The sequence below is a fragment of the Pseudocercospora fijiensis genome (genome assembly GCF_000340215.1).
Source record: "Pseudocercospora fijiensis CIRAD86 unplaced genomic scaffold MYCFIscaffold_4, whole genome shotgun sequence".
Lineage (NCBI taxonomy): Eukaryota > Fungi > Ascomycota > Dothideomycetes > Mycosphaerellales > Mycosphaerellaceae > Pseudocercospora > Pseudocercospora fijiensis.
The window spans coordinates 3491307-3514372 of NW_006921535.1; the positions used below are offsets into that span (position 1 = coordinate 3491307).

Below are 23066 nucleotides of genomic sequence, written 5' to 3' on the forward strand. Positions count from 1 at the left end.
TAGCAGGTGGAATAATACGGCCCTATTCCTCAGTCTTGCACAGCATGCCTACGCACACTGGGGTCAAGCTGATGTTACTGCCACTGCCAAAGCCAAAGAGAATACAGTATAGGATGGTCAAGCCGAGGACGGCAGTCTTGCTGCCTTCCGCGTCATCAGACGAAGACAGGACAGTCGCTGGCAGCCATAGTGCCATTGTTGAGACCATGCAGAGAGACAAGGAAGCGAGCACGGCGTTGAATCTTCCTACTTTATCAGCAAGCAATCCCGGCAACCACCTGCCAAAAGTAGAGCCGGCATTGAGAAGAGCGACGATTTGGTACGCGAACGTGGTTGACATGGCTCCCGAGCTGAGGGAGTATGCCGTTACGTAAGAGATGGGAGCGAAAAGACCCCACTCCATGAAGAAAGTGCCAATTGTGACGAGCGCAAAATCGACGTTTCGGAGGATCCTGAAGTCTGGCATGATATTGGCGTCGGGCTTTGGTGGCAAGCGTGATCGCACCAGTAGATTGGTGACTATCAGAAGCAGGAGGAAAATGAACGCCTGCACACGTGTTGCCCAGCCCCAGCCGACCTTCGGAAAGAGATTTTGAAGCATGAGCGGAAATATCACACCTCCAAGTGAACCGCCTGCAGCCGCAAGACCAGTAGCCGTTCCTCGTTTGACGTAGAAGAAATGCCCGATGGCAGCGAAGCCTGGGGTGAAAATAAGTGCGGTGCCCAGGCCTCCAAGTATGCCAAACACTAGAACGAAGTGCCAATAGGCTGTGCAGACTCCGAGCAAGAATGTGCTCAGCACAATGAGGATACCGCCCGCGAAAACTAGCCATCTTGGTCCATATTGATCAAAGACAGGCCCGATGATGAGGCCGGCGCCGAAGGCGAGAAAGACGTAGATGCTGATGATCCATCCAATTGTGCTTTCGGTGTATGCACGAAGTTGGTTTTCGGCGAGGTAGCTCTGATAAACACCAATAGTGTTCATAATGCCAAGCGCAGCGAGAAGACCGCAGAAGGAGCCAAACACCACGAGCCAGGCACGAAAGCCTCCTTCGGGGTACGTCTCTCCATGTGGGCCTACTGAAGATCTGGTCGTGGTCCTGGCCATCGAGTGACGGTGAGAGCCGGCTAGAGAGGCGGGAGCCTCATGGTCGTCGGCATGGCATTTCTCCTGCTGAGAAAAGACTGCTTCATCTACAGCGCTTTCAACCGGCGATGAGCCCTGGGACGAAGACGCGTGTGAACCTGAAGGCTCGCATTTCTCCGGTTTGTCGATTCTGGGAGGGAGTGGATTCGTCGTAGTGGCGAGCGAGGCGTTGCTCTCGAGTTGATGTAGTCCTGGCTTGCTGCCTTTGGATTGCGCGCTCATGCGCTCCGATGTCAAGTACTAATGTGTCCGTGTCCGATTGTGCTGTAGAATGCAGCGCTCGGAATGCAAGAGTTGATGATTGCAAATCTTGGTGGGTAGCATAGAATAAGTACATACATGCTAGACTCACCGCCCAGACCCCAGCGTCCGGCGCCCAATCCACCGGTTTCGAAGATTGCGCTCGAGAGCGAGTGCCAGGTCGGGTTTCCGCACTAGTGCTAGCGGTCATTGAATAACCTTCCGCCACTGCTAGAAGCGGTTTAGTTACATAAAGATCGCGGTACAGGTTGACCCTCGGCGGGCAAATCGTAACCGCGATATTATGCTTCGTAGGCATACTATTTATCGCCTAGTTGTATCTATATATAGTCGTAGTTAATGCGGCTATAACCTAATAGTTACCGCTTTTAACCTTACTAAATACCGTACTCTTTTATATAACTGTCGACTAGTAAATATAGTACTATTCTTCGTAGCTCCGCTACTATAGGTATACGGTTAGTTTAGATACTATAATATCGATAATATATATCGAGAAGTTAGCGCTCCGCTAGCGTTTAAAGATATAGGTAGGTAGATACCTCGAGAGGTACGAATATAGCGCTTTCTACTAGAGCTGCCTTCGTTCGTAGTAATAGATAGTTAGAGTAGATTAGCACTATAAAATCGACTTAAAGACTTCTATATAAAAGGAATGCAATATCTAGTATTTAAGCTAAAGGCAATATAGACTAATTAGGCTTAAAGGTAGCGTTCTTAATCGCAGGCGATAAACCTAGAGCCTATTAGTAGTTAGCGACTCGATAGTAATAGTATTAAGGTGCCTTATACTCTAGAACGTAGCTTAGAGCTTACTTCGTCTTAATTGTTATTAGAATCGACTCCTACGCCGATACCGAGAGGTTAGCCTACTACTATAGAAACAGATAATAAGGAGACGCCGAAGGCGTAGAAGAAGCGGACTTAGTCGCTATAGAAGCGAGCGTATAGTCTAATACTATCGTTAGCGGCTAAATAGCGCGCTCCGAAGGTAAAGAAGAAGAATAATGGTACTACGAGTAGTAGAAAGTAGAAGTCTAGCGCTACGGATAGTACTATAATAGCTAACTTAAACGAAGGTAATAAGGAAGGAGAGGGAATAGGTACTTCTAAAGGTAGTAGAATAGGCACTATAGACGACGATTATAAAGCTAATAATAGTAGTAAAGATATCGATAGTAAGGACGGCGGTAAGGACGGTAGTAAGAATAGTAGTAAGGGCGAACCTAGCCTCGAGAATAATAGGTCTCCTATTAAAGAATACTACCCTCGTTTCTACCTCGATAGTAGCTTATCTCGTATCTACCTCTTCGAGATTATCGTTACTAGGGCTAGGTAGTATTCCGAGATACCTCTTGTCTAATTTTAGAAGCTTATTCGTAAGGACCTCGTAGAGGCGAATATAATAGTGCCTTCGTATATCGATCGGATAATATTTAGTAATAGTATAGGTCGGAAAGGCTTCGTTAGGTAGCGTATAGATCTATTAGGTAGGTATTATTATTCTTAGCTAAAGATGTCTAACCGCGAAGAAGAGCTCCTTAATAATATTATTACTATACGAGACGAGCGTAAAGCGAAGCTAGAAGACTAGTACAAAGTCGACGTTATATATTAGGCGTAAGAGGCTACAAAGAATAAGATAAGAATAGCTGCCCTTAGTTAGTAGAAGACACTCGGATAGGAGATAGAGACATTATTACTTACTAGCAAGAATAGGCCCGGAGGTGTCGAATTAGCATGCGTAAGGCGCGCTAATATTAGATCTGTTCGTGCTTCCGGCGCTATATAAGGTGCTTTGTATATAGAGTAGCGTATAATAATAGAAGGGTTGTAGAAGACATCTAATTTAATATTATTATAGGGCGATAAACAATACTTAGAGATACTAGTAGCTTCTTATAAGAAGTTAGCTATTATCTAAGACGCCTTTGCCGCTATAACCCGCATCGAAGAGCGCAAACTCGAGGCCGACCTTGCATAGATAGAGCGCGAGAATAACAATACTATCGCTATATAGAAGTTAGCTAATAATATAAAGGAACGTAATAAGATAAGAGACAAGAAGGAAGCCGAGCGTAAGGAAGTTAGGAGGCAGGAATAGGTCGAGCGTAACAATACGCTCGATAATAAGCTAAACAAGATAAGTAGTAATAATAAGGACAGATATAAGAAGCAGGACGACAAGTTAAATGCTATATTAGAAGGGCTAAGGAGTGGTTTCGGTAGGTAATTTGCGGTTTAGGCATTAGTAGTAACTATACGATGTTTAATACAAACGCTAGCATTTCGAATGTCTGTATTTTCTAATAATTAGGTAAGCTTCTCGATGCTTAGTATACGCACTCTTTATATTAGTTATTTCTCGTATACTACGAGTCCCGTAGAAAGCATATAATACCGATACCTAAACTAGGTCTTAGTATTCCGCTATACTATTAGATTTCTACTATCGACTTTATACTACCTTTATTATAATAATAACTACTATTATCTATTACTAGGCACATTTAGACCTAGATATTTATTAAGCGTCGGCGCCCTATGTTAGGATACGCTCTATAGAGCGGAGACGGATACGATTCTAGTATGCAAAGATAATTGATTGTTCGTTAGTTACTAGCCTAGGAAACTATATACATTAATCGTCCTAATCTGCGGTAGGATCGACAGTATCTAGAGCAGGATCGGCCGCACTACTATCTAAACCGTAACAACCTCCCCCCTAAAAGGAAAGACTTGTACGCCCTCGTATATAATATGCCGCCTAATGCTTCTTAGTACTGTATCTGCTAATGCTAATGCTTATGCTATTTGTACTATATCCTGTTAATCGTATACTAATACTTATACTAATAGGTAACTTCTGTACTATATCCTATTAGTCGTATGCTAATGCTTATGCTAATAGATGCTTTCTGCTGCGCTTAGGGGTAGATAGCGACCCGTCGTCGGCCTAGGCGTTAAGGGTATCGCGCTTGCGCTTACGCTTCGACTCTAGGGTCTCCGTAGAGGGCTCTAGCCGAGTAACGGTCGGTGCAATAGTAGCCTTCTTACGGAGGACGTGTAGATCTATCTCCTTAGCGATACTATTATATAGGCCTATAACCTTAGCTATATGCGCCGCCGTCTCGTAGGTAGTGTCTAGCGCCGCGTTAGGCATTATCTTCTCCGTAAGCTTACTAAAATCGATTAAGCCGTCGCTATAGCGGGCGTCTAGGTCTAAAGTATATTTGCCTAGGTATCGATCGGTTACCTCCTATAGGCCGTTAATCTCCTCTTCGGTAGCATTACTAATGCTACCGCCGAGAATTACTAGCGAATCGGCCGGAACTAAGGCGACGGTAGGTAGGTTGCCGGTAGTATCGCGGAGAAAATCGTCCGCGAGGAGCGCTATGTTTTGCTTACCGGTCTAAAGCGCGACCTATACTGCTACGCGGTTCTAAGCGGCCGTTACTAGCATTGCATCTCTGCTATCCTTTATCTGCGCTATAAGGTAGTCGTAATACTTAGCCTATCGATATGCGAGAAGTGCGTTCTAGTTAAGGGAGCGGTTAGTAAGCATCGTCTAATTAACTACTAGTTGTAGGCGGCCTCTAGCGCCGCTTAGAGCGTAGGGAGGCAGGGTCGGAAGTGGCGGCAATTTAAGGTCTACCTACTCGATCGCGCTAGTAAATATAGCGGTATTTTCGGTATTATTACTCTCCTTACGCGACGGCGGCGGTAGTAGCGGTATACTATAGTTGCTATCTACGCGTAGTCGTATACGACTTAGCTTATCGGCCTCTAGCTATTTGTTAACGCGGCTACCTCGCGACCCGTTGTTTTAGCTCCGCGACGGAGGTAGGGCGGCCTAAGGCAGAATCTTGCCGAAAGTAACGGCGTTCGTAGTGTTACCCTTATCTAGCTTATAGTTATCGTTAGGAATAAGGTAGGAAGACACCGGGTCCTACGTCTCGTCGACGTTATACTAACGAGCGCTCTCGTTACGATCCGCGAGCGAATTAACTACGTTATCTCTCGTAGCTGCCGGTACGAAGGCGTTAGGTACCGGTTGCTTGTTTATCTTCTTCTTAGGCTAGTTCTTTAAGATTCCTAAGGGCACTCTAAAGCTAGCAGGTAGGTTCGCTATAATCTTGTCTATATAGGCCTTAAATAGGTTACTTATATAGTCCTTATCTCTAAAGGATAGCTATACGATCGCGTCCTAATCGACGGCGATCTTCTTATCGAGAGTAAGTATAGGGATCTTCTTAAGTTTAGCCTCGGTATAGCTTATATACTCGCGATATCCTACTAGAACCTAAGGATATCCGTGCGATTTATATGTTACCGTATCGTCGTATATCTTATTAGAGTCGACTAGGTCGGCGGTATAGCCCTCTCCTCGTAGGGAATAGACGCCGTATACGCAGATATAGCGCTAATAGTGATCCTTAACGTCCTAAGTAACCGCCGGTTTGCCTAACTAGCGACGCTGCGGCAATAGGAGACCTTAAGCGTTAAACGTCGTTAACTAGTGTCGCTGCAGCTATTCGGCGCTAATAAGGCTAGCGACCTTTATATATATTAGTATATAGACGCATTAGTCGCTAATTTGCGCGTTTTCTAGAGGGAAGCGAAGCGTAGAGAGTCGACCTATAATAGGGTCGAACAGGAATTAGTAGACTAGAGTGTTAGTAAGATCGGCCTTACTGCCCTTTTCCTAGGCAATTCTCGTACTAACCTCGCGGTCGACGCCTCGGGTACGATAGATAATATCCGAACCGTCGACGGCGCGGGTATATAGGGCGGGGCGTCCGTTGCCTATAATAGCGACAATATAGTCGAACGGAAGTGTCTCTTCGACCTAGTTATAGGCTGCAATAAGCGGGAGCGCTAGTAGATACTATATGTTTCGCACAAATTAGCGGACGGCGAGACCGATCGCGCGATATCGTAGAGGCGGTAGTTACGCGAAGAAGCGGTAGTCGGTTAGAGGCTAATCGTCGACGGCGTCCGGTCCGTAGCGCAAGTACGCGGACTAAAACGTTACTAATCGCGGGAAAATTCCTTTAAATTTCGTGTCTAATGTTAGAAAATCGAGTAGACGGCCGTCGGTATCGAGGGCTCTACGCGTATATAACCGAATAAGAGTGCGTTCCGCTATAGGATCGGTATAATTAGGAAGATCGTGCTTGTTATCTAGATAGTTACACTTCTCGATTAACTCTAGCGTACGGAAAATAGAGTAGTCGAGTTCTAGGCCGCTATCTAGGATGCGGAAGGTCGTAACTAGCTTGTCGTGTTCGCGTTCCTAAAGGGTAGCGTCTACGTCGTATACCGGTTGCGCGGTATAGTAATATAGTTCGGTAGGGATCTATATCGGGTTGTCGTAATATAACAACTTTAGATAGAGCGGGTAGAGCTTTAAGCGCGCCTAAATATGTTCTACCTGCTAATCGTAAGGCTTGTTTAGGCGAAACAGCTCTAGTAAGGCACTGTTTACGTCCCGTTTAAATAAAGCTTAGAAGATGTATTACGCTCTGTCGTAGTAACGGTTACCGTAAAACTCCTTATCGCCCTTAATACCTATAGACCGGATTCTAGCTACTAAGGAGTCGCACTCCTCCGCTTCTTTTAGCTAGCGGATATAAGCGGCCTCTAGCGTTTCCGACTGTCCGACGAAGCCGCGTGTTCTTAACTCGTCGATAGTACGCTAGTGCTAAGTAAATTCGGCGTCGCGCCGGAATTAGTATAATTAGGGCCGACGACCGGGCGAAGGTAGAGCGAAATAAATAATTCGCTTAGCAATTATATCGTTAGTTAGTAGTCTCGATCGTAATAGTTAGAGTACTAGCGGTAGCGCCTCTAGGGACGCAAGTCGTAGGCGAGAACGCGTAGACGCCGGCTACGCGCGTAATCGAGATGTCGGTAGGGCCTACGAGTGCGAGAATAGCGCTTAAGATCGTAGCTACGGTGCAGGTAATAACAATTTCGGTAGTGCGGCTAGGAACTACGGAAATAGCGGCGGTAAAGTCGATTATTATTACGCTAAAGTCGATTGTCCTAGCAACTTCGGCGGCAGCTACGGAGACCGCGGAGGTAAAGTTAATTGTTCTAACGACAATAAGATCGCCGGTACTACTCGTAACGTCGACGTACGCTCTATCTACGGTCCGTTATCTATCGAATATTCTAGGCCTATTAACCGAGCGCGTGCTTCCTTAAGAGCCTTGTTAAGCGTCTTGCGTACGCTTTCGTATCTGTCCCTTAGAGCTTCTAGTGCGTCTAGCCCTATATCGGCGGTAGGGTTATACTAATCGCAACGCAAATAATAGGCATCGCCCTCGGTATAGTCCCGTAGGTACGCGTAGTTAGGTCGATAGCGCTAGACGTGCTCTCCCTCGATCGTATCCGTAGCATTAGCGCTCTTAGGTACGAAGTCCTACGTGTCGAGGTATAGGTTCTACGACTAAGCCGGGTTATCGCGCTAGATAGCGTCGATCTTTTAGAAGATCTAATAGCCGCGAAGTAGCGGAGTGTCCTACTAAGCGCCGTCGAATAGATAGGCCGCTAACGTCGCGCTCTAATTGCGCCTAGTCGTAAGCAATTCGATAGCGCTTCGCTAACTCGCTTTCGCAAAGGAGTAAGTCGGGTTCGCTACTACGATAACCGCTAGCGCGTAGGCGCGTAAGTAGGCAAAACTCGCATCGCGCGGCAGCTTAAGAGCCAAATTAGAGAGAATTAGTCTCGCGTTAGCGAACTAGCGACGCTAGGCCGTATTAAATTGTCTAATCGTTAGGCTAGTATTATTTAATCCGGGCTCGTTAGAATAGGCCGCGAAGTAGTCCTCTATCTCTATCCGGTCCGCCTTATTCTTACCTTAATCGTCCTCTAAGTTAGTACTGTCCCGCTACGCTTTATTCTCCTCCTAATTACTACCCGGCTCGCCCTTATCGGCGTCGTTTCCGCTACCCTTTTTTCTAGCATTTTCCCGATCGCCGCTCCGCTCGTTACTATCGGCCCTATTCTCCCTAGTATCCTAACTAACATCTTCCTAACCGGCGTCGAGTTCGCTATCCTCGGGGTCTTTAGCAACCTCTAGGGTGCGGCTAGTAACAAATAGGCTATCGCTAGGGGCGACGCGGCGCTTAGCCTCGCGGTCGGCGAGTATCTAGCCGTAGTATTCTACGCCTCTATTAGTAATATAATAGTATACGCCGTTACGAAGAAAGACGTAGCCGTCTATAACGAGTGCCTCGGTAGCTAGGAAAACGGAGTAGGTCGGCTAAGTAAAGGCCTTAGCTACCGCCGAGTAGAGAGTAACGAGCTATAGGTCGCCTAATAAAAGATAGGCTAAGATCTGCCTACGGGCTTCGGCGGTTTCTTAGGGCATTTCCTTCTTCTAGCGCAAGTAATAGGGGGGATCTCGGCCTCCTTCGTAGCAACGATAGCCTTCCCTTCCGGTCTCGGTAATTATAAACAATCCGTTTCCTATATCCTCTAAAAGGCTGTCGGTGTATATTAGGCTTATTCTAACGCTAACCGTCTAAGTCGGTAGGCCGGCAATTTTCGTAATATATGCTTTAATATCGTCTACCGTAAACTATACGTCTTCCCTAAAGGAAACGCCTACTACGAGAACTTGCTTTTCTTATACTTGCTATAACGGTTCTCCTAGAACCGGCTCTATCGTAGGCGCCTCTAATGTCGCGCTCGCCGAGCGAAACCAAATGTCGACGTTCTACTATAAAAAGGCAAGGAATATATTCTAATCGAGAATCCGGGTTAGGATATTAAAATTAATACTAATAGTATAGATAGGACAGCGACTGTCGGCAACTCGGGCCGGTTGCCGTCTACGATAACGGTTAGGGTCTAAGATAGCGCGGTAGGAATAGGTTAGCTGCCGGTATAAGCGCGTTACGACTCTGTAGGAGCCGCGTTGCCGCGCTAGCGCTCGGACCGACGCGGCTACGTTTCGTCTAAAAAAGGCTAACGATAGCGCGTTTTCTAGACTACTTTTCTAATACTCTTCTAAGGCGGTTGCTCGTCTTCGGGATACGCTTACTCGAACGCCTCGACTAATTCTCGCGCGGCTTCTAGATTATCGATATCGTACTAAACGTTATAGGCGTCGCTATAGCCGAGCTACTTAACTAGAAACTAGCGGATCGGCTTACTACGGCGAACGATTGTACGTCTATCGAGCACCCTCTCTATCTCGTAAGAATCTCCTTCGTTATAATCGCTAAGTACTTCTTCTATAGCTACTAGCGGTAGTTCGTAATTAGCCTTTCGTCCGAAGGGATCTAGCTCCGACGGGGCCTTCTTAAGATACGCGATAGAGATTACTAGATAGATTTTCATAATCGGCGGCAGCTCGAGACGGTATGCGAGCCGACCGACACGCTCGAGTACCTTAAATAGACCTTCGCGACGATAGCCGAACTTCCGTAATTGCCCTAGAACCTTGTAGCCCGAATAACTGAGCCTAACGGAGAGCTTAAGTATAACTTTGTCGCCCGGACGCAGCATTAGTAGCTTATGCTTAGCGTTATATCGTTCTTTTATCTTTATCGCTCCCTACGCTATCGCATTCTAGGCTTCCTTCTAGATCCTACCTCGGGCTGCCGCCAATTCGTTAGGGTAATCGTCTAAGTACGTAATCGAGTCTAGGTTCGTACGCTTCCCTATTACGATTTCGTTAGGCGACTATCCGGTTATAGCGCTGCAGGAATTGTTTAACGTAGCCTAGAGAGAAGCGATACACTGCGTCTAATCTTCGCCTAGGTATTCGGAGAGCTAGTATCGAAGTGCGGTTTTAACCGTCTAATTTATTCTTTCCGATTGCCTATCGGTTTAGGGGTAGTATACTGCAGAAGTTAGTAGCTTAGAACGCAATCGGTCGAAGACACCCTTTATAAAGCCTAAGAGCTAACGCGGATCTCGATCGGCAATTATTACTATAGGGAAGCTTATATCTATAAGGTAGAGGTAGTCGATGTACGCTACGCCCTACCGTACTGCCTCCTAATCTTTACGACCTACGACTATCGCTACCTTTTTAGAGAATTTATACGTAGATATAAGGATAGCATCTATGCTACTAGGACTAACTAGTAGCGCCGTTACTAGATCTACCGTAGCGGTATAGAAAACGCCTCTAGTCGGCGGGATAGGTTGCAATTCGCTATATAGCGCATAACGCTGCGTTTAGATTAAGAGGCACTACTAGCAATAGTCGATATATTTACGGAGTTTCCTACTTATACCCTAGATATAAAAAGACGCTTAAAGCTGGTCGTAGTAGCGATAGAACCCTTAATAGTGCCTATCGTCGTACGCTTGCGCAAACACGTCTTTAACTATAGACTAAGGGATACATAAACGCTCGCGACCTGCCGTAGATTCGCGGTAGTAGAGTAGGTCGTCTCGCTTAAAGAACTTAATCCCTAAGGGGTTGCTAAACTCGTCCCCGGCGAACGGGTCCTTGCCTTTATCGTACGGAACTAGGTCTTTCGTAACAGTAGGGACATCTACTCTATCGAGATATAAGCGCTCGAGCGCGTTACGCGCTCGCGTACGGCGCACTAGTCGCTATACTATTAACTAGTAGTCGTCGTGCTCGTACGCTAGCGAAAGCTTACGCTTAAATACCGGATCTATCTCTACTAGGATTGTATAGAACGCCCCTAGACTAGATAAACCGCCGTGCCTATAGTACGTAAAGGGATCTAGATTTTCCGCCTCCGGATCTTTCTTAGGGGATTCGAGGTCGCCGAGAAGGCGACTAAGAGCGTCTAGAACTAGGTAGATGCGGCCTAGGCGATATACTATACTAATACGAAACTAGGATAGGTATAGGGATGCCCGCACTAGCTTAAGGTTCTGTTTGCCCGTATCGGTCGTCGTAGTTAGCGAGACCGAGTTAGTAAGGCCTACTACAGCGTAGTAATCCGTAAAGATCGTAGTAGGGTGCGCTAAAGCGTATATTAAATGGCCGATTTTTCTTACTATCTAGACAATCCCGGAGTATTCTAGCTCGGTTAGCTAGTACCTTTTCTCCGCGTTACTTAATCTACGGCTAAGAAACAGAATCGGCTAGATACGGTAGTAAGGGAACAGTTGCGCCTTACCGTGTTCGTCGAAGAGCGGCTCCGGATCGCCTTTAACGTAGTAGACTACTACGCTATGCCCGAACTCCCTCGAGGAGTCTATATTAGCGTAAAGTCGTCTCGAGTAGTCGAAGTAATAGAGGAATTCGGGCGATCTAAATATAGACTAGAGGTAATTGAATGCCTTAACTAATTCTAGGCGATGCTCTAGATTTTCCCCTAACGGAGTCGTCGCGATATGCCGTCGTCTCCCGTTGCCTATTAGTAGCGCTCCCTTAAGCAATCTAGTCTTCTCGGCCTATAAAGGCGCGGCTATCTGCGCGTAATAGGGTATATACTAACGGAGCTAGTTAGTTAAGCTAAGGTAGTGCTCTAACTTTTAGACGGACTCTAGGAACTAGAGCGAGGTAATCGCGGCGATTTTCTTATCGCTCGTCGCGAGACCTAGCCTACTAATATATTAGCCTAGCAATATCGCCGACGGGAAACCGAGAAACGTCTTCTTCGGACTAATACTAATAGAGACAGCGTCTAGGAGGCGAAAAACCTCCTCTAAATAGCGTAGGTACTCCTCTAGCGTCCGCGAGAACACTACGATATTATCGATATATACTCGAGTAAAGCCCCGATAGTCGCGTAGGATACGATCTAGCTTCCGCTAAACGAATTATACGCTGTTCGAGTAGCCTATAATAGCTACGTTAAACTGCTCCTATCTACGGTAGGTATTAATCGCTAGTTTATAGCGATCCTCCTTACGTACTCCCTATTAGTAGAAGAATGTTAGGCAGTCTATAGTGCTAATATAGTTGCATCCTACTAGGAGGCTAAATAGGTCGGACTAGAGCGGAATCTAGTAACTATCCGGTATCGATATACGGTTTAGAGCGCGAATGTCTACTACCGCCCTAGGCTTATTAACGTTGCCGCCCTTCCTATCGGGTACGCGCTTCTAAACTATAAAGACGGGGAACCCGAAGGGTATTAGTTCGGTAGTGAACTCTATTTTGCCCTAGTTATAGAGATCTTCGTACATCTTGTCGACTACTTCCCGATCTCGCTTTCCTAAATTAATTACCTTAGGCGGAGGGAGTTTGTTAAGGTAGTCTAGGGTTATAGGGATCGGTATATATTCAGACTCGGGGATATTAACAATCGTGCGCCGATCCGTAAAGAGCTTAGGATATTTTTCTACTACTACGGCGATTGCGTTAGCCCGATCGGGCGCGCTATAGATAGTTATACCTAAGTCGTACTTCTACTCGAGCTCGGCTATTGTTATTAGCGCGTTTAGATTTAGCGCGGCTAGCCTATAATCCTCGGCGTCTATATAAAAAGCGCCTTCGAAGGTGGAATCTAGTAGCGTACTAATTCGCTAGCCGGCCTTTAGAAGTACTTCGGAGGTAGAATTATTGCGGACTTGCGCGTACGAGAAGGACGAGTCTACTAACTAGTTGTATGCCGATACTAACGGCGGCGATCCGGTAGACAATCCCTAGGTAGATCCGTACGGTTGTAGCACTAATCCTGCTTCTAGTAAGAAGTCGCGTTATCGTAGCAGTTCGCCGGCAAAATTGATTAGAACTATAGTTACCGAACGAGGTAGAAGCTAGATATCGCTTGCTACGCGGACAGGGCGATTAAGGACCGGTTTACCCTTCTTTCGCTTTACGCTAACCTTAAAGGTAGCGTTGCCCTAATTAGCAACTGTAACCTTCCTTGCTAGTACGTTAATCTTTATACCTTTAATAGCGACCGCGTCTATTCCCTATAGGATCTTAGCCTTTAAACTCGGAATAAGGTAAACCTCGCGGACCGTATAGGCTAGCGCTACCGTACCGTCCGTACGCTGCGATAGTATATAAAAATCTAACTAAACATACTCGGATGTAGCCTAAGCCCCTACAATACCCCTAATTTCAAGCGGCTCGCGAAGATAGAGAATCTAGATATCAGGCCGCTATTAAAGTACGAATGCTTTATCGGCGAGAGTTATAGTATAGCCGGTGTCTAAACAAATCTACTCCGTAGCGCCCTAGGGCGAAAATCGGTAAGGAAACGTTATATACTAAAAGTTGCGAAAGGCATAGCCGCGCTATACTAACGGCACCGCTGCAGATCGGTAGACTATAGGGTTGTTTAGTAATCTTTGCTATATAGGTAGCGGCGGCGCTAATTTCTTCGCGTAGCTAGTACGAATATAATAGTATAAGAGATTTCTCGACGCGAATTTGTAACTATATATCTTATAGGCGTAGGCGGACGAAAGATATAGACGAACACTAGAGGGGACCTTAATTTCTTAAGGGGCTTTAGCCGCAAGCGAAAGAGGAGTGCCGATGCCGCTAAAGTAGGCACTATACTCGGACTAATACAAGTCCGAATAATATGTATCTTCGCCTAGGTCGCCGAAGTAACCTTACTTAACGGGCTAGGAGTCGTCCGCGTCCTACGACCGATCCTACAACTATTCTAGGTTAGCATCCTCGGTACTATAATAGGCCCGTTTAGAAGGAATTTGCTCCGAGGCTTCCTCGCTACCAAAGTGCGCTTATTAATAATTATTCTAGCGCGGCTTCGCGTCGGCGGCCCTATCGAGGCGCTTTAGATCCTTCTAAGGGAAGAACTTCTTCTATAGCTCGCTTCCGCTTGCGTTAGGTTGCTAATTGTTCTAATAGTAGTTATTAGGACGAGTCTGCTGTTTGTTAGTGTTAAAATAGGCGCGATACTCGCCTAACGATCTAGTCTAGCTAGGATTATCCTTCTAATTCCGAGCACCGTCGGCTCTTCTTAGTAGATTATTGCGACCGCTTCCCTAATAGTTAGGCTAGCGACGATTCTTACCTCCGGCAGCTATCTGCTCCTATATATAGAACTTCTTCTCGTAGGCTATAACGAATTCGTCCGTCGTCGTATCCTCGTCTAGTTCGAATAGGGCCTCCTAGAAACGCGGCTCTAAACGGCGATAGGCCTATAGGATCTGTAGTTCTTTACCGAAGCTAGCGTCGCCCGCTAACCTTATCGTCATAACGATATAGTCTGTAATCGACTTCCCTACTCTAACGTCCTTCTACCTATATAACTACTAGTTAAGCAGCTTTATCGCCTTTACTACCGAAACCTTCTAGCGCTTGCTAAGCTTCTCTTACTAACGCTTGATGCCGTACCCCTTACGAAGATAGCGGCGATTTTAACTAGAAATCTGCGCCTAGTACTAGGTCTGTGCAATTCCGCGGAAATAAAGGGAAATATTAAGGCGAACCTCCTCTAATTCTACGATATGTATATAGTTCTTAGCCGCTAAGATAAAGGCGTATACCGATCGGTAGGTTATTTTGTTACCTACTAAGGCGTAATCGCCGTCGCCGTATTCCGTTATACTTAGCGTCGGGTCGAAGAATCCTAGACGAGCTAGATCGAACCTAGGACGGTACCGATAGTCGGCCGGTTCTTCGGAGTCTAATTCTAACGAGGAACGATCTCTATAATAGCGATAACGGCGAGCCCGGCGATACGCGCTGTGTTTTCCGCTATAGTAGCTATTATCGTCGCTTGACGAGCTATTAGATAGCAAAGGGGAACCGCGAGCGCGATGCTTTCCCTTCCGGTTCTTACGCTAATAACCGGGATTTGGCTCGCTATACTCCGTATAGCTGTCGTATCGGTTAGCGTCGTACGAGCTACTATTTTACGTATAAGGGCCTAGGGTATAAGCTTGCTAGTAAGCTTGTTAGTAATAGCGAGGATTATCTAGACGAAATTAGCGCAACTAGCCTATATTCCCTCCGGTATAGGTAGCGTAGCCCCGGGGCGGCGCTTATTAATAGTAGCGAGGGTTATCGGGAGCGAATTGTCGTGTCTAGCTAGGAGCAGCCTAGCCCTAGGCATACGTTTGCTAGTAATATAGCAGATCGGGAGCGAATTGGCCCGTCTAGGTAGCGTTTCTATTGCGTTTAGGCTCCCGAGTAGCCTAGCCCTAGGTATACGGTTGCTAGTAACTTCGTAGATCGGGAATAAATTGGCCTACCTAGCTAGCATTTCCGTTGCGTTTAGGCTTACGAGCGGCCTAGCCCTAGGCGTACGTTTGCTAGTAATTATATAGATTATTAGGAGCAAATTTGCCTATCTAGCTAGCATTCCTATCGCGTCCCGGTTGCTAGTAGTAGCGAGGCTCTCCGCTAGCATTCCCTCCGCTATATATAGCGTAATTATAGCCTTAATTACCGTCTAGACCTAACCGCGGGCTGTAGCTAGCTAGTTAGCCGTCGGGCGAGTCGTTTAGATCCTATAGCGAGTTGCGGCGGCTGTTCTCGGAAACCAAACCGGCTCTCTTAAGTCGCGACCTCTAACGCCGGCTAAGATAGTCCTCGACTTGCTCTCGGAACTCGTAGCTATAGTAGCCGTCGCAGTCCTTCTGCCCTAGATCGCTCTAGCCGGCGTAGGAACGATCGCTACCTACGATACGCGAACGATCGTCGCGACTATTATCGTAGTCTTTAGGGCCCGCCTAGGAACCGGTCTAATCCGGTTAAGGAGAAAGGCATTGTTCTATAAGAAATTAGGCGAGGCGGTTATCTAAGATAATGCCTCGACGTAGTGCCGACTTCTATAAGGCATATAGGCGCTACTAGTCTAGTTATTTACGGATCTCGCTACGATCTAGCTCTATCGTAGACCCTATAGATAGCGGACGCTAGTACCGGCTATGAGGCTCGCTATTGCCTAGATTTCCCTTCGTTAGCCCGCGGCCTCGCGGCGCGTCCTTATAATTGCGGTCTATCGGGCCTCGTCCGTTATCTAGTAGAGGGTACGGCGAGGATTCCTACGGCGAGGATTTATCGCTAGAGATCCTTATTAGTAACAGTCTACGTAGAAATACAGAGGGCAATATACTATCTATATAATTATTAGGACGTCGCGCGCGTAGCTGTTCCGAATAGGTAGTAGCTCTAGGCGGTCGATGCCTACTCGGAGAGGGTAGTAGTAACGACGCCGCCTACTAAGTAATCGGCGAAAACTCCGGTGCCCGCGAAGAAGGCGAGCGATAAGTAGCCGGATCGGGCTACGGGCGTTGCTCTCCTACTCGTGCTCGTTTAATATCCGCGGGCGAGTATACCTTAGGGAAAAACTGCTTATAATAGTACGAATCGCGAGTGTTCGGAAAAGCTACTTTTAGTTCCTTAACTAATCGTATTAAGGTGCCTTTATCGACTACCTACTAGCTAGGGAAGTCGATCCCGTCGAGGGTATATAGGTACAGCTCGTCGATCTTAGCCTAAGACGGTAGTAGATTTCCTAGTCGCGGGTAGTATTATAGGACGTAGGAGGCAAGCAGGTCTATACGGCCGTACTTTGCTCTAAGTTAGACTACAAAATTCTCGCTATACCGGACGTAGTAGCCGATAAAGGTACAAATGCGCAGGATATAAGACTTAGTATCTAGTAATCTAAGATTACGGTACTAGGGTAGCGGTCGGACCGCTAGTTTAACAGATTTATGCTTCTATCCGGGTTAGAAGCGAAACGAAGCGTAGGATTAACGTAAAGCGTTATATAGTAGAGTATCGTTACGGAGGCTATCCGGATTAGCAGCAAAAGGTAGTTTGTTAACTAGTTAGGGCTAATCCTTCCGTTATTCCTCGAAAGGTGCCTTCCTAGGGATACGGGGAAATAGCTACCGGCCGCTAAAGCGCGGCTGCCTACCGAATCCGCGGTTAGGCGATTCGGGTATATAGTATATTAATGTCGGCGAGGCACTATAGTAGGTAGCCGCCGACTAGTACGGAATAGTGTAAATCGAGTAAATATCGGTCGTAACGTAGCGAGTCGAATCGTCGCGGTCGGCGCTAGATCGGGGGAATCCTTAGCTAATCGTCTCGGTTCTCGTCGCAATTAGGACTAATAGCTCGGTTCTAGTAGAGGAGTTAATTGGTATAGAAGCTAATTAGGTCGTAATCTCAGCGAAGCTACTAAGTTGTTAGGATACGCTCTATAGAGCGGAGACGGACACGATTCTAGTATACAAAGATAATTGATTGTTCGTTAGTTACTAGCCTAGGAAACTATATATATTAATCGTCCTAATCTACGGCAGGATCGACAGTATCCGGAGCAGGATCGGCCGCACTACTGTCCAAACCGTAACACCCTATACTTAAATCTATCTCTAATTACGTTCGGAATGCTTATTTCTAGCGTATCTTCCTAGCGGAGGCAAACTATATAATTATAAAGGAATACCGATACTCTCTAGAATAACGCGATCGGCTAGTTTATAGGCTAGAGGTTGTTATAGAAATAATTAAGCGACTAATACGTTTCTATCTTTCCGAATGCCTATTCTATGCTAATCCTAACTAACGATAGCTTAGTATTAAATTTCCGTTTGTTTAACTCGAGATACCGATACCCCTACGCGTACGTAAACAGAGCTATATAGCTATATAAGCTATAATAAGCATTGTCGCTAATAACGAAGAGATACGGCCTATTTTCGAAGAGATTAGTAAAGCGCTCTTCTAGGTCTATACGCTAGAATATAGTCTAGTCGTAGTAAGCTCCGACTTCTAGTAACGATATATAAACAACGAGTCTATCCGGTACTGTTATAGCCTAGTATTTAAGACCCTAACCCTTATAATAGGGGCTATATACTACCTTCGCTATCGTCGGGTCCTATAGTATATAGAATAACTAGAATACGCTATCGATAAATCCCTATACCCTACCCTTATAGAAGCTACTATTATTAAGTGCGTTAACCCGCTATCTATAAAAATAAAGCTTCTCGTACGTTAAACTAGGCTACTAATAGATTAGATTATAGTATCGCTCGTAGATCTCGTAAAGCGCTCTATAGAATATATAGTACGTAGTACTCGGATAGCTACTAAGTAGCGTCGATTGTTTATACTAGCGATCCGGATATAATAATCTCTAGTATAATATATAGACTACTTGTCTTACCGTAGCTCTATAACCTCTGTAATTTACTCGGTACTTAGGATTACCCTAAATAGTAGTAGTAAGGCGACTAATCTAGCTCTTTATAAGCCGATAGAGCCTAGTACGGATATTCTCGTTATGTTCGTCGTCTATAGACTAGTTTACTATATAAGTAGATATACGGAAGGACTCTCTATTATCTAGAGCCCTTATACTACGCTAGATCTAGTCGGTTAGGTCGTTATATAGGCTCTAGTTAAGTACTAAATTCGCCGCGGAGGTAACTATATATTAGTACTACTATAAGAGCCGTTATTGCGTTAAAACCTAAGTCTCTAGGTTATCGTCTATCCCTTCGAGTAATAGTAGGAGCTTAGTAGCTATATTAGAGGTATTTACTTTAATTACGCGTAGATTAATATATATAAACTATATAGCACTATGCTACTAAGAAGGTAGCAATTAAGCTTTAATATATTACTAATTTGACCGCCTAAGATTAACAACCGAGGGTGGCTTTATTGCCTTCGAGACGAGTCTCGAATAGGCCTAGCTACTAACCATGAGCGCACTCACACGCTTGCAAACTATCCTTCGAAACCGGTGGAATAATAATCTCACACCACGATGCGCAGTAGATGTCCTATGCCCCTGGCACGCCATTTTCCTTGACACATCTCGTGTCTCTTCGCCCTTGGAGGTAAGCCGAATTGCCGTGCCTGACGTCTTGGCCTATTCTAGCGCGCGCCCGCCCGCCCGCTGCCCTCCGGCGGGCGGAGAGTCTTGCTGTGCTTCCGATGTGCGGACGGCTGCGACGCACGAATCTGGCCTGAGATACTCCTCCAGGCGCCGCTGTAGCCACGCTTCTTCGCCCTTCTGCAACCCCACCTTGCCAATCCTCTCAGCATAGCTGTCCAGAGACTTGACGTTTCTTGGTAGTATCTCCGCCATCACGTTGCTTACGAAGCCCTTGATCTTGTCGAAATCCTCATATGAGGATAGCAGCGATCGATAGATGTGACTCTTCGAGGAGAACCGGTGGTCAGAAAGGCCTTCGTCATGTTCGCAGGCTTCTCTCAAGAGACGGCAGTACTCCACGCGATACATTCCGAACTCTTCAGGACTCATATGCTGCAAAACTCCACCCTCTGCGGGCCACATATAATCATCGTTCCACTAAAAGACCAGCGTCAGCAGGTGCAACAATTTGCAAAAATCTAGTTCCGGCTGCCTTTCTGACACTCACATCTGCAGCGAGCCAATGGGGTACACAGCACCTAGAATGCGAGAAGCATATGGTCAGCAATTATCCCAAGCATGTCTTATTTGTTTACAGCTTACCACGCCATCTGCCTAGGTATTGCCTCGGTACAGTCGAAGTCGATAAGGCCCACGATCTCGTGATCTTCATTGACGAGGATGTTCTGAGGATTGAAGTCAGACTGCATCAGAGCAAACTCTGGCTCGTTGGCCCCAAGGCGTGCTACCGCCAAGAACGCATCCTGCATCATTGCCCATAGACAATGATATCCCGCAACTACATCAGACTTGTTCTTTGACTCGACCGATGCGCTGCTCCTGGGGCGGAGATTCTTCGCGGCGGCAACTGCTTCGTGGTATCTTCTTTTCTCCTCGCATACGGACTCCGCGTACTCCTTCCTCGTGGCGACGAGCTCTGCCAAGGAGCGGTCGACTGGCAAACCGAAGAATTTTCGATGTATTGTAAATATGTTGCTATCTTTGAGTCGCAATGCCTCGTCTATGATTGGATCTTTTGGGTTTCCTGGATTCTCATTGTCGCCGATCGGGAAAGTGAGGGCTCCAAACCTGTCAAACTGTAGCGAGCTGAACTTTACCACCAGCCGGGACAGTTGCCTGAGCACTTTCAGTCTCTGCTCATGGACTTCTGCGGGATCATCGCCATTCCCCGGCCACGTCTCGTTCAGTGGTTTGCCGTTTATATAAGACATGAGGATATATGGCGCACCAATCTCGTTGTTCAGCGAAGCATCGTAAGAGACCAACTCTGGAATTGGCAAACCTGTTCTTTGACGAATCCATTCCATGCCCAGCGCCGTATCGTGAAGCAACTTGGCATCGACCTCGTTCCATCGAGGGTGAAATCCGCAAGCAGGCACTCGGACGTTGAGTCGCTGCTGAGAGTCTGATTCGACGATATACGACTGGTTGAAGGCTCCTCGAGGCTCTTTGATCACGCGCCACTCTGACGTCGGGTTTTTAGTAGCGTTTTTCGCTAGGTCGATGATCTGGCTGTGGTCGATGCGTCTAATGGGGCCCCAATACTTCTCTTCTTCAGCTTTGTCCTGAGCAGCTTCTGACTCGACGATTGGTTCGGACGGAGCAAAGCGGTCTTCCATTGCTTCCGTGCTCTTCAATCCTTGGTGCGCTATTCCAGCTGCTGTGTGAGAAGCTGAAAGTGTTGACGCCATCCTTTTCGTGAGTTGGTGTAGATTAGAAGGGCCCTCTCCAACATCTTCTCTATCTTTCAAGACAGCATCTCTCAGAGATATTTCATCGACCATGCGACTCGGTGGACTTTGAGCATTTTCTGGCTCACGATGTAAGTGGAAGAGGCTTCGGGCCTTCCGAAAAACCCGCTTAGGTATGTCGCGCATGGGCATGGTGACGAGTTGTGAGCTGTGCTGAGTATACGTCAGGCGATGGATCACAGCGAGAGTCTCGAGGTGGCGGTCTTATATGACGCCCTCGTGGATGCGCTTCACCTTCGTGAAGGAATGTGGCCCTTCAATCGCCCTCGACATGTGACAGTTTGCTCGCGTCACAAATGACGCCTTCGGCATCATGGCTTTAGGGAAGGTTGGTCGCATGATATACAATAATGTATGGGACGCGGTGGCCATACACGGCATTCACGATGTATGGTTTGGCGCTGTCGCGAAGTATTTCTTTCGCCATCGTTGCACAGACCTTTCTCTTACAAACATCAGCATAGGCACGATCTCTCGGCAACACAACACCCACGCACATCCCAACAAACAAGTACGAATCTCGCTACAGACACCAGGATATCACCGCAATCGCCGACATACCATGGTGCAACGTCGTGTTGAAGGAAATCCTCCATCCGGAACATGCTGGCCATGGTAAGTCGATCCTCATCGCGCGCCCAATAAAGGCACTAATGATATCTCAGTCGGAAGTGCAACCCCGACGACGGCTTTGCGTGCTTCTTTCGCGGCCATCTCGCCTATTGTGAAGAGCTAAATTTCGTTGGTCGGAAATGTGGAATGCTTTTCCCATTGGAAAGAGGCTGCATGCACCACCCATATGGGCTCGGTTACAACAAGAACATCAAGGCGACTGACAGCCCTTTCACGCCTCGCGGTGAGGTCTTCCGTATGCCTGGATACACCCACGATCAAAAGGCACTGGGAATTGACCCTAAGACTCCCAAAAGCCAGAACTTCTTTGCGCGAACGGAATTCGCTAAAAGACTCAAAAAAGCGATGGAAAATCACAACAAGAATGAAGCCAACGAGCCTGCAGAGACCTCGCCAATCGCGGCTGTCAATGACTCTCAAGAGCAGTCCGCCCTCAAAGAGCTTCCGACAGAGCCTGCGACCAACGTGACGTCTATCAAGACCGAGTCACAGTCACCACCACTGCCATCTGTAGAACAACAGACACCGAGCAATCATTCGGGAGGCAGCAGCAAACGACAACCAAGCACCCGATCACGCAGAGAGTCATATTCAACGCTTGCTTGTGGCGCTGAAACAAGCAGCACGCCAGTAGCAAGCAACGTGGTCTGTGGACATTGAAGCTTCAGCCCCAGCCTCGACTGCAGCAAGTCGAATCGCAGGACGATGCTAGCACAGCGTGAACTGGGGACGACAGCTTCATGGCCATAACGAGTTAAGCGGACCACGTTTTCACTTCGAGGCATATCAAGCTCGGATCTTGATGCGAAGCGATACATGCGCCTCAGCATGGACGTAGGAGTTTTATGGACCAGAGACACAAGCAGGAGCATACTGTTGGCCTTGATGGATCGGAATTATTCATGAGAAATCTCTGAGGACCGATCAAGAGTCAGCTACTTGGCCAACGACCATGATTGGTGGCGTAATGTCGCCTAAATAGCATTCAAATGCACTCCTTCCATCGCCCATATCCTCTTTCCCCTTTGCGAAGTTAAGAGTTTGCCTCTTGATATGATGCGGACATGCTACCACGCCACAGTGGCAACCTCACCAGTCTTGTCATCCATAACTGTATGCGTTCCTGATTCCCTCGAGCCTTTTTCTAATAGTGTAAGGCGGACAGGATTGTTCGCTCCATCTTCAGTCTTGCCGGGCTCTCGACCGCCGCCTTGGCCAAAATGGTTTAGCGCAGTAGCCTACGTTCAATTAGCCTTGCTTCTGAGCATCAAAAGATACAATTTTACTTACCCTAAACCCAGGCGAGCAAGCATTAATGATTATATCAGGATAGCTATAGTGATGATACAGCATGATCATATTCAACGCCGCTTTACTGGAAGCGTATGCAGGCCAAGTCTTCAAGGCAGCCGGGGCCTTCGTAGCCCGATCTAAGCTGCCTAGACCTGTCGACATGAAAACAATCCT

General features: G+C 46.8%; 4 protein-coding genes across 4 annotated transcripts in view; 1 reads left to right on the forward strand and 3 right to left on the reverse strand.

Moving 5' to 3' along the window:
* MYCFIDRAFT_207763 (uncharacterized protein) overlaps positions 1 to 302 on the reverse strand; it is a gene marked incomplete at its 3' end in the record, with an annotated part of 676 nt that extends 374 nt beyond the window's left edge. Inside the window, exon 1 of the mRNA XM_007928383.1 lies at positions 1 to 302.
* MYCFIDRAFT_203584 (uncharacterized protein) overlaps positions 1 to 1432 on the reverse strand; it is a 1787-nt gene extending 355 nt beyond the window's left edge. The window contains exon 1 of the mRNA XM_007928384.1: positions 1 to 1432. Coding sequence (XP_007926575.1) covers positions 23 to 1372 — 1350 coding nt within the window. The 5' untranslated portion in view covers positions 1373 to 1432 and the 3' untranslated portion in view covers positions 1 to 22.
* Positions 1433 to 19188: 17756 nt separating this feature from the next.
* Positions 19189 to 20834, reverse strand: MYCFIDRAFT_81812 (uncharacterized protein; the record flags this gene model as incomplete). Its single annotated transcript, XM_007927845.1, has 3 exons — positions 19189 to 19632; positions 19703 to 19733; positions 19798 to 20834. The coding sequence occupies 3 exons, from the start codon at positions 20832 to 20834 to the stop codon at positions 19189 to 19191; spliced, it is 1512 nt and encodes a 503-aa protein (XP_007926036.1).
* Positions 20835 to 21316: 482 nt separating this feature from the next.
* MYCFIDRAFT_174771 (uncharacterized protein) lies at positions 21317 to 22636 on the forward strand (the record flags this gene model as incomplete). Its single annotated transcript, XM_007928385.1, has 8 exons — positions 21317 to 21394; positions 21431 to 21661; positions 21699 to 22241; positions 22268 to 22317; positions 22359 to 22366; positions 22410 to 22474; positions 22518 to 22558; positions 22582 to 22636. The coding sequence occupies 8 exons, from the start codon at positions 21317 to 21319 to the stop codon at positions 22634 to 22636; spliced, it is 1071 nt and encodes a 356-aa protein (XP_007926576.1).
* Between the last annotated feature and the right edge of the window lie 430 nt (positions 22637 to 23066).